The sequence below is a fragment of the Gastrolobium bilobum genome, unplaced genomic scaffold (assembly GCF_033153095.1).
Source record: "Gastrolobium bilobum isolate Gb01-03AN ecotype WA unplaced genomic scaffold, APGP_CSIRO_Gbil_v1 utg2155, whole genome shotgun sequence".
Classification (NCBI taxonomy): domain Eukaryota; kingdom Viridiplantae; phylum Streptophyta; class Magnoliopsida; order Fabales; family Fabaceae; genus Gastrolobium; species Gastrolobium bilobum.
Window position 1 is genome coordinate 333,246 of NW_026898746.1, and position 9,993 is coordinate 343,238.

At 36.3% G+C, this 9,993-nt stretch overlaps 1 protein-coding gene across 1 annotated transcript; it reads right to left on the minus strand.

The window, feature by feature from the left end:
- Positions 1-1,001: 1,001 nt before the first annotated feature.
- On the minus strand, positions 1,002-4,839 carry LOC133283813 (G-type lectin S-receptor-like serine/threonine-protein kinase At4g27290). The gene is made up of 7 exons (XM_061480724.1): positions 3,275-4,839; positions 2,689-2,805; positions 2,417-2,574; positions 2,134-2,344; positions 1,788-2,025; positions 1,555-1,705; positions 1,002-1,473 (listed from the first exon to the last, which is right to left on the minus strand). The coding sequence occupies exons 1-7, from the start codon at positions 4,572-4,574 to the stop codon at positions 1,165-1,167; spliced, it is 2,484 nt and encodes an 827-aa protein (XP_061336708.1). The 5' UTR covers positions 4,575-4,839; the 3' UTR covers positions 1,002-1,164.
- Positions 4,840-9,993: the final 5,154 nt, after the last annotated feature.

The window sequence follows — 9,993 nt, forward strand, 5'->3', positions numbered from 1 at the left end:
ATGTTTTATCCTTTTGAATTTTTGAATAATTTTAGTCTATTTTTTTATTTTTATAATTTTTTAAAACACACACTATAGTTAAAAAAGAAAAACTCATAATTTATTAACATGTAAAATACTAAATAAAAAATGAAATAAAATAAAAAATTATTTCTTTTTCTTAATAATTTTTAAATTTTTTACTTTTTGAAAAGACCAGACAAAATTGAGTAAAATAAAGCATAGACCAAAAAATAGTGACATAAAGATTTTCACGTTTTTTCTTCCTTGTGATATGTCGAGCAAGTAATTTGCATTTTGCAGTCTATTTTAAGAAAATGTCAATGGAAATTGGAGCTCGCTTTATTGGTAAAATTGAAGGCCAACGCATGTAAGAGAATTTCTTTCAATGCAAAGAGTTCAAGAGTTCCCGAGGCTTAAGCGAATTGCAAACCGTATTCAGTACTTCTATACTCCTTGAAATTAAAGGAGTTCCATTATAAATTTCTCATTTAGTAATTCATAATAAAGATTACAATAACCTACTGAATTGAATTATGGAAGAGGATATACTTATTATCTTTTTTTTTTACTACTTCTAATTATTAAATCTTAATTGTTAATTTTCATCAATTTAACGATTATAATTTATTGCGTCATTTTTATTAATTAATTATAACCGTTAAATTAACAAAAATTAATAATTAAGATTTGGTAATAATAGTAATAAGAAAGAAAAAAAGTAATAAATATAATCTCTCTTGAGTTATTTAGTGTCAAGTTGTAAATTTTTCTCAATCATATTCTATTGTAAATTTCAATTAAGCATTCTTTTGTTCATAGAATTCTGTGTTTATTTTATAGGTTTTATAAGAGTTATATTGTAGGAAAGATGATTGTGTTATATTATAGAGATTCGTTTTGCGTGCCGTAGTTTTTTTTTTTTAAAACATGTGGGTCCACAAAATGTGTGTGTAGAAAATTTCTTGTGATCATGTTAAATGACGAATGCAAACCCCTTATTTTATAGCGTATCTAGATACACTGTAGAAAGAACAAGCAGGAGTTCATAAAATACACTCGAATAAGTAAGCAGGAGTTCCCTAATTTTGTATGTTCAGAATAACCAATTTATACGACATTGGAAGGTGAAACCATGTCATTTTCTTGCTTCCATATCCTATCCTATCTTCCATCTAGCACTGAAATGGAAATTTCATTAGCTGAGCACAGTTTGCGATTTACCGACAAAGAATGTACTTCAGGTGTAACATTATTTTCAATGTAGAAGCCAGGAGCCTTTGGTTGTGGCAATAATTTCTCACCATTGAGCATTAGAACCACAGATGACATGTCTGGCCTATCTTCTGGTCTTTGTTGCACGCATAATAGGCCAACCTGTATGCATCGCATGACTTCAGAGAGTGTGCATTGTTCCCCGAACACTTCATCCAATAGCTCTAGTGCCCTCTCTTCAGCCCATAATCTCCATGCCTAAGATGGGAAGTAATACTAGTGAGTTGGTAACAGTTCGAATTTGACTAATCAACAAGTTAGTAAGGTCATTATGCTTACATGTCCAAGAAGGTTACGATAGTGTTCTGGGTCTGAAAATCCTCTATTCTTCTTCCCACTTACAATCTCTAGTATTATCACACCATAACTAAACACATCTGATTTCATAGAGAAATGCCCATGCACGGCATACTCGGGAGGCATGTAACCACTGAAAGTATAATTTAAAGTAAAATAAGGGACACTTGGCAATGCATTCTAAAGAAAACATAATATCATAAAAACTAACTTACTATGTTCCAACCACCCTATTTGTGTTTGCCTCCACTTGATCTCCCAAAAATGTTCGAGCCAAGCCAAAGTCCGATATTTTTGGATCCAAATTTGCATCTAGAAGAACATTGCTAGTTTTTAGATCTCTATGAATGATCCTCAATCTAGAGTCTTGATGAAGATAGAGAAGTCCTCGAGCAATGCCACTGATAATGTTTAAACGCTTAGGCCAATCTAAAACCTTCCTTTTAGTTTCATCTAGTCAATTATACACACATGTTAGCAATTTCAGAAATTTTATAAACTATATATAAGAAATAAGAAAATTGCTATGGGTGTTAGAATGCAAATTGTGAAGGTTCTAACCAAAAATAAAGTAGTCCAAGCTTTTGTTGGGCATGTATTCATATATCAACATTCTTTCTTCTCCTTGAATGCAGCAAGCAAGAAGCTTAACAAGATTTCGGTGCTGGAGTTTGGCGATCAACACCACTTCATTTTTGAACTCTTCAATTCCTTGTCCAGACTTCTTTGAAAGCCTTTTTACAGCTATCAGTTGCTCATCATTGAGTTTTCCCTATAAACCATCATCTATAATAGTTAGAATCTTATAAGAAAATAGGAACCCTTCATCAGTTTTTAATATGACCTTGTATACTGGTCCAAAGCCACCTTCTCCCAGTTTGTTACTGCTTGAAAAGTTTTCAGTAGCTTTAGTTATGATTGCCAAATCCAATGTTGGCAGATCAATGTCTTCCTTCCTCAGTCTATCTTTGAAATGCTTCCCGAAAATTTTGCTTGGTACACCTTATAAGATGAAAGATAACAGGGGATAAGCACTGTGACTCTTGTTTTTCTTTTATTTGGATGCCTGCCAACTATCATATTTAGATGATAAATTATACAGGAGGCAAAGTTTACCTCGCCTTCTAAGTATGATTATGATGAAGCATGTAGTTAATCCGAAAATAATCACAGAAACTGTAATTCCTACCAGCTTCTTCTTCTTGTGTCCATGGCCATTAACTGCAACATGAACTGATTTGATAGATGCACAGCATGATTAGTCACAACGTACAAAAATTTAATTCAAAAGCTCAACTGAAGCTGACAGAAGTGTGACCAAATTCTTTAGACTGAGTCATTATTTAGAGAGAAAGGTAATGTATTTAATTTAGTCCCTCCCATATGAGAAAAACGAAATGAGTTATAAAATAAAAACAGTAAACTTTCCCCCAAGAAAAGAAAAAGAAGCAGTATAACCAATAACAAGCATGGCTAGTTACTTTCTTGCCAATGAGCAAAATCTAGTGTCCGTTAGATCTTTGTTTCAATTAGTGCAGTCTTCTCTTGAGCATGACCTTACAATCTGCAATACATAAATATTCGGCTAAACTCACATTGGAAATTCTCATTTCTCACTTTGTTTATTATCCCTTCTGGTTTCCGTTAGAACAATGAAATGTAATGTTAAATGAAAAAACACAAAATTTAAAGAATTGAATACCTTCAAGTTCTGAAGCAGGGACTCTGATGTAAAGGTCTTGTCCCACGTGAGAGGATTGCATCGTATCAATCAGATTATGAAACCAAAGCAGACAGCCACTTCCTCCTTTACTGATATCCAAATTAGCAAATGATGTGCAGGAACAGTTTTTCAGACATAACTTCTGACATTCATCAATGTTCATTGTCTTACTATACCATGACCAAGATGTGTCCGGTATTTTCAATCCTGAGTACTTCCAGAACCCGTCCGTGTTGTTGTTTCTACAACTAGATTTAGTCCTTGGAACACAACCGTTAGACCAATTGGATTTAGTCCATTGTTCAGGAAACTTGGGAACATATGCTTTGAGGCATTCACAGGATGGAAAATTCTTATCATCCATCTTGCATATAGAATTTGCACCACATAAGGCATAGTTTTCACACGGTTCTACTCCCCCAAATGTTATAACTTGCCTGCTTGTTTGACTTGTCCAAACTAATTTTTGCTCGACCCCTGAAGGGGTCAGTGTATACATGGTAAACGTCGATCTATCTATGAAATCAATCTCAAAATACACTTGTTTTTCATTCAAAACGAATTCATATCTAACTTTTGTTTCGACCTGATGATTTGCATATCCTGTAATAGTCAGGCCATTCCACGACCCTAATCTATATTCTATTGCAGATCCCTTGAATCTAAAAAGTTGAGGATATCCTCTAAGGTCAAGTTTAACTGAGTAGTCTCCCTTAGCTGGATCATCTGCACTTTTCCAAGATGATAGAAACCTTTGTAGACCAGTTTCTAAGTTCCAACCAAGCTTCATCCCAGACAGAAGTGTATCCCCCGGATAATCAAAACTTTGCCATAAAAAGTTGTCCTCGTCAGCACCCTGTCCATTTTTCACCACAAGATTTCCAGAGTCCAAGAGCTGCGCAATTGGATTACTCACTGCTTGGCTTGATATGTTGGAATACCAAACACTGCTGTTTGTGCTATTGAGAATAACAAGAACGCCACTTTGATTGAGTTTTAAAACTCCTGAATTATTGTGGAGTGGTGTTTCTCGGTTGGCCACCCATACCGCTTTTAAAGGGGATATATTGCGGTACCATACACCCAAGTATCGACCTGTTGAACTTCCAGGGCTGAAGAAACCCACTTCAAAAGTTCCACCTTCTGAAACTAAAGTCTCACCATCTCGGATAGATTGATTCCCTGCTAAACTGTCCAGTGAAGTTGAACTTACCGTCACGTGGGAGGATAATAAGAACCAAATAAATAAATAAGAACTAAACAAGATGTTATACACCATTATTCTGTAAAGAACTGTGTCCGAAAGTTGGGGTTTAAAGAAGAGTGATTTTTCAATGACTTCCAAATTACATAAACAATATGCTCACTTTCATGGCCTTTAACTCACTAGTAGAATTTTGGGAGATATTAGTTTTAGTGAGACTATGTGGTTTTACTATGCAAAGGAAGAGATGACATGTAATAGAATGAGACGAGACTCATGAAACAAGTAACAGAAGCTCAAGGGAAGAGAGTCAGAGACAAAGGAAAAGATCTCACGATGCTGTTGGTTCGTGGAGGAATAGCGCCAAACAATAGTTGTCAGAGGAAGACTGTTTTAAATCATTGACTGAGTCTATTGTTGATTAATATATACGTGGCAAAAAATGGTCCATAGAAGTGGGATAGGTTTACCTCAAATTCTATTCTCCCTTTCTAATATTATTTTTATTTTTCTACAATTTCTTATATTTTTCAAACCTTTTATAACAAAAGAGAAAAGTTATATTGATAATTTTTTTTATAAATTTACAAATTACATTATGTCTTATTGGTAAAATTTTATTCAAGGATGTCTTATTGATAAAATATAGTGTACTTTATAAATAAAAAAATTATAAATATAATCTTTCCCATAATAAAAAAGGAAAACTCTGTTAATAGCCAAAAGTTTGATGTCCTAAATTTTTTAGGATAAAATATTATTTATTCTTGAACTTTGGCTATTTTTAATTTACCACTTATAATTGTTTTAATTAATCTCTTGTAATTTATTATTGGTATAACTAATGTTATCAATCTCTTGTTTGAATCACTAATTGATCTGGTTTAGTCAATTAACTAGTCATGCATGCAAATCACCCAAGAACCAGTGAACTGGGTGCAATCGGGGCTAACTCGATACGATTTTTCTGGTTGAACTGATTTTTAAAGTTGGGACAAAATATTCCACCATAATTGTACTTGAGTTTCAAACTTGGCCTATAAGGGGAGGGAAGTGAAATACAAACTACTAAGCCAAGCTACATTTGGTTGTCATATTACTTTTATTTATATATTTTTATATAAATTGAATTTGAGTGTTTCAACCAAACACTAGTTAGTTGAACCAGTGACTCATTGATCCGATACCTCGATTGAGTTGATGATCGGCACAAGTTTAATAATACTAATGGTAACAAATTAACATATAACTTAAATTTTGACTGAAAGTGTTAACTCCCTTAATCCCTAATTTTTTCTCCTTCTCAAATTTACGTTTGTCCCTGTTAGGAATTAAGGACATTGTTAATCACACCAATTGACTTAGATAAGTTTAAGTTAAGTGAGAGTCTCTTTGTACTAATTAAATAACCACCATAAAGTATGCCTTTTGAACAACTTTCCTATACTCATGATTAAAATGAGTAGCTTACCATCTTTGAATTTAGTAGTAGCCTACCTACCATGGTTGAAATTAATAGCGCACATGGAAATTAAGTCAACATTTGAACAATCCCTATTTTTATTCTCTTCCCAATTTTTTTTGCTTTAGTATTTGAAAAATATGAGAAGTACAGAATAAATTAAAATTAGTCAAGTATTACCTTAATTCCACGATGCTAGCTTCAATCTATTTTCTCCCGTTTGGCTTGGTAATCCAATTGTTTACGCAGGAGGTTTTTTTTTTTTTTTTCTTGTTTTCTTTCTTCTTGCTAAATTTGGAAAGACCTTTTATGAGGTGAATAGGATAGTCATTCCCATATGATTATAGAGTTTGATTTTACTTGAATAGATAAGAATTCAAACTAGAGACTCTGCATCATATCTTTTATTTATATGCACCAAGTATGCCAGTTGTTAATCATAAGCGTGATATATACCCCAAATACAAAACATGCTTTATAATTTGTCTTCCTCATCCTTTTTTTTCTTTGATAGTTCTTCCTCATCCCTTTAAGTAACAAATAACGTGTAAAAGCCATTAAAGCATTAACTAATGATTTATATATTGTATTCAGCTTGTAAAAAGGCATGTAGCTGAGATTTTTCAACTCTGTTGGGTCCATTCAATCCTGACGTATAATAGTGGCATTGGGTCTCAACTTCGCGTCATTTTCTGAAGGTAAATGTTATGTCTGCACGGCTACCGTTTATCCAATCATCAAGTATACAGTGGAGCTAATGGAATAAATGTGGAGGTTACCTAAATCTTAATTAATTTTCATCTTTTGAAATTTTAACATGGTGTGGCAGGTCCCAATCCATTTCTCACAACAGCTATGGTTATAGTAACTGGTCTGGTTGGAACAAATTTTGTGCAATCAAACACCTGACAAATTAACTATCAAATCCTAACACATACGCTGAAGAAATGATCTGAGCGCGTGAGCGCGTGAGAAGATAAAAAAGTGCTCTGCTAGGTTTTGTTCGCTTTTCTCTACCATCACTGACTGGGGATGGTGCTCGAGAACGGGGGGAGACCTCCGAACACTGAGGAAGATGGAATCAGAGATCGGGAAGCTAAGAAAGCCAAGGGAGAAGTTATGGTGGATCTGGAGATGCAGGATCCGTCTCTGGTAGTGGGCGCTACGGAGGGGGAAGTAGATCCGATGGAGCTGAACTCAGGTGAGAGGATTTCTTCGGGGATGGAGGACAGTCTTCGCAAGGATCCTCGAAAACTGGTATCGTACAAGGACTGTTTGCTCCGGATTAATGGGGTGTGGGATGGTCAGCAAGGAGATGAAGAAGAAGACTGGTTAGCTCAGAGTAGGAGAGATGAGTTGGATGAGGAGGAAGCTCTTAAGGCTTATGAGCAGTCGCAGGAGGACGATCCCCTAAATCCTTATTATCAATTTGATGTATTGGAAAAGTTGGAACAGTGTAAGCGCTGGAAGCTGTCACTGATTGTGAAACTGATGGGGAAGAGGCTGGGAGCAAGGTTCCTTTGGAACAGATTACACAAATTATGGAATCTGGAATGTGAGTACAGAGTGTTAGATTTGGAGAATGATCATTATATGGTAGAATTTGAAAAACCACAGGATTACCTATTTGTTCAGCAGCAGGGGCCTTGGATCATTGCAGATCATTATTTGATTGTGCAGAGGTGGAGGCCAAATTTTGATCCCTATGATGATTGTGTGAAGAAATTGGCTGTATGGATACGAATTCCTGGGGTGCCTCGTGAGTTCTATACTTATAAAGATTTATGGAGGATGGAAAACATGGTGGGGAGAACTTTGAGGATTGATGAGAGTTCTCTTAGATTTAATGGTCAGGGGCAGCAAGAGGAGGTTACTGATCGCGGGAGATTTGCACGGATATGTGTTGAAATAGATTTGAGTAAGAGTCTATTATCCAAGTTCAGGATTGGGTAGAGACAACTTTATATAGGCTATGAAGGCTTGCACCTCATCTGCTTCTTGTGTGGCTAGTATGGACATAGGAAGGAGCAATGTGCAATGAGTCCTGAAAATCATAGGACAAGTCCAGAAGAATCAGGGGAGAATGGCATGTGTTCGAAGGATGATGCTCAGAATGTTGGGGAGAGCAGTAAGCTGGATGTAGAAAAAAGTCAGGAGGAAGATGGCTTTGGTAGTTGGATGAATGTCCATAAAGGTTTTCGGAAGAGAAAAGCTCCTGTGCAGAAAAAAATAGTGACCAGAAATCAGGGAAGGATAAAGTAGGAGGAGACAGTGCTGGCTAGGGTAACTCCAATAAACCTTCTGGCTCGAGGTTCTCCTTGTTAGATGAAATAGCTGAGGATGAGGATGCTAAAGGGGAGAAACAACAGGGAAATTCGGATCTGCATGGTCCAGGGAGCTATACTGGAACCAAAGCAGGGAAGAAGAATACAGAAGTTAAGGCACGCAGGAATAATGTTGATAAGAAGATGGGTGGTCAGGAACAGATTGGGCAAACTCTCACAAAGAAGGGGAGTTCAGGGATGCAGATATATAAGGAGAGTAACAACAAAGCAGTTAAACCAGCTCAGAGAAAAGCCATTCTAGTTATGAAGGGTGGTCATAATCAGGCATCCAGCAACCATAGGATGAATAAAGGGGAGTCTGGTCTTAAGGGCAGTGGCAGAACCTCAGGACCAGGACATGGTTTGAAAGAGAAACCTCCAGATGGTATTGGTGACAGCATTTTGGCTTCACACAATATAGATGGCATGGTGTTGGATGATATTACCAACCTTGGGGGAGATTCGAAGTCCAATCTTTTGGTGTAGGTTGGAACAGATTTTGGCTTTTGAGGTACTCTCTTTATTCTGTTTTTTTTTATAGTTTGCTCTTGGAATTGTAGAGGAGCAGGAAAAAAAGGATTTTCTGCTCTTATTAAGGATTTGGTATATCAGAATAGGATTCAGGTACTAGTTTTGCTGGAAACTAGAGTTAGTGGTAGTAGGGCTGATAAAATTGTTAGGAGTTTGGATTTTGATAGTTATTTTAGAAGGGAGGCTGTTGGTTATTCAGGCGAAATTTGGGTACTTTGGAATAAGAGTGTTACTACTATATCTATCCTTTTGGATAATCATCAGTAAGTGCACTCAAGATTATGTTGGGCTGAAACTGGAAAGATGGAATACTTTACCTTTGTCTATGGAAGTCCCAGAAGAATGGATAGAAGATCTTTGTGGGACAACCTTAGAGATATTGGGCTGACAGTTGATCTAGATTGGGCTGTTCTGGGGGATTTCAATAGCCTCTTGGAAGATAGTGAGAAGCAAGGAAGGAGTGAAATTTGTTGGGGAAGTGTTCAGGAATTTTCTGCATGTCTTAAGGAGTGCAAGCTCTCGGATTTAGGATTTTCAGGTCCTAAGTTCACATGGAAAAGAGGTAAGCTTCAGGAGAGAATTGATAGATTGGTGGTAAATGAATCTTGACATTTGAATTATCCAAACAAATCTATTCACCATCTGAGTTTTAATGGTTCTGATCATAGACCCTTATTACTTAAAGATGATTCATCTGTTGTGGACCTTGTAGCTTGGTTGACAAATGAAGGCTTTGGGGAGGTGGTTGATTCTTGTTGGAATCAGAGTATAAACTGGGTCATTGCAAAGGACAAGTTCCATAAGGAGGCTTCTTCCTAGCACTACAATACTTTCAGGGAATTACATAGGAGGAAACATAAGATCCAAGGCCAAATGAGAGGTTTGGAGATTAAGCTGTGTAGGCAGCCTAGTGAAGCTTTGGAGAGATTGCATAGCTCTCTTTGGCAGGAGCTGAACACAATTTATGGGCAAGAGGAACTGACTTGGTTCCAACGGTCTAGGTGCAAATGGATGGCTTTTGGAGATAAGAATACTAGATTCTTCCATTCTGCTACTGTTGCCAAGGCTAGAAGGAACAAAATCAGAGCTCTAAAGAATGAGCAGGGAGAGTGGGAGGAAGATCCTGAAAGATTGAAGAATATGGCAGTTAATTTTTATAGGGATCTTTACTCATAAG

Coding starts and splice junctions, on each gene's coding strand:
- LOC133283813 (XM_061480724.1), bottom strand. CDS start 4,574: ATGGTGTATAACATCTTGTTTAGTTCTTATTTATTTATTTGGTTCTTA. Junction 2,575..2,688: donor AATCATACTTAGAAGGCGAG/GTAAACTTTGCC, acceptor TCATCTTATAAG/GTGTACCAAGCAAAATTTTC. Junction 1,474..1,554: donor ATCGTAACCTTCTTGGACAT/GTAAGCATAATG, acceptor TTCCCATCTTAG/GCATGGAGATTATGGGCTGA.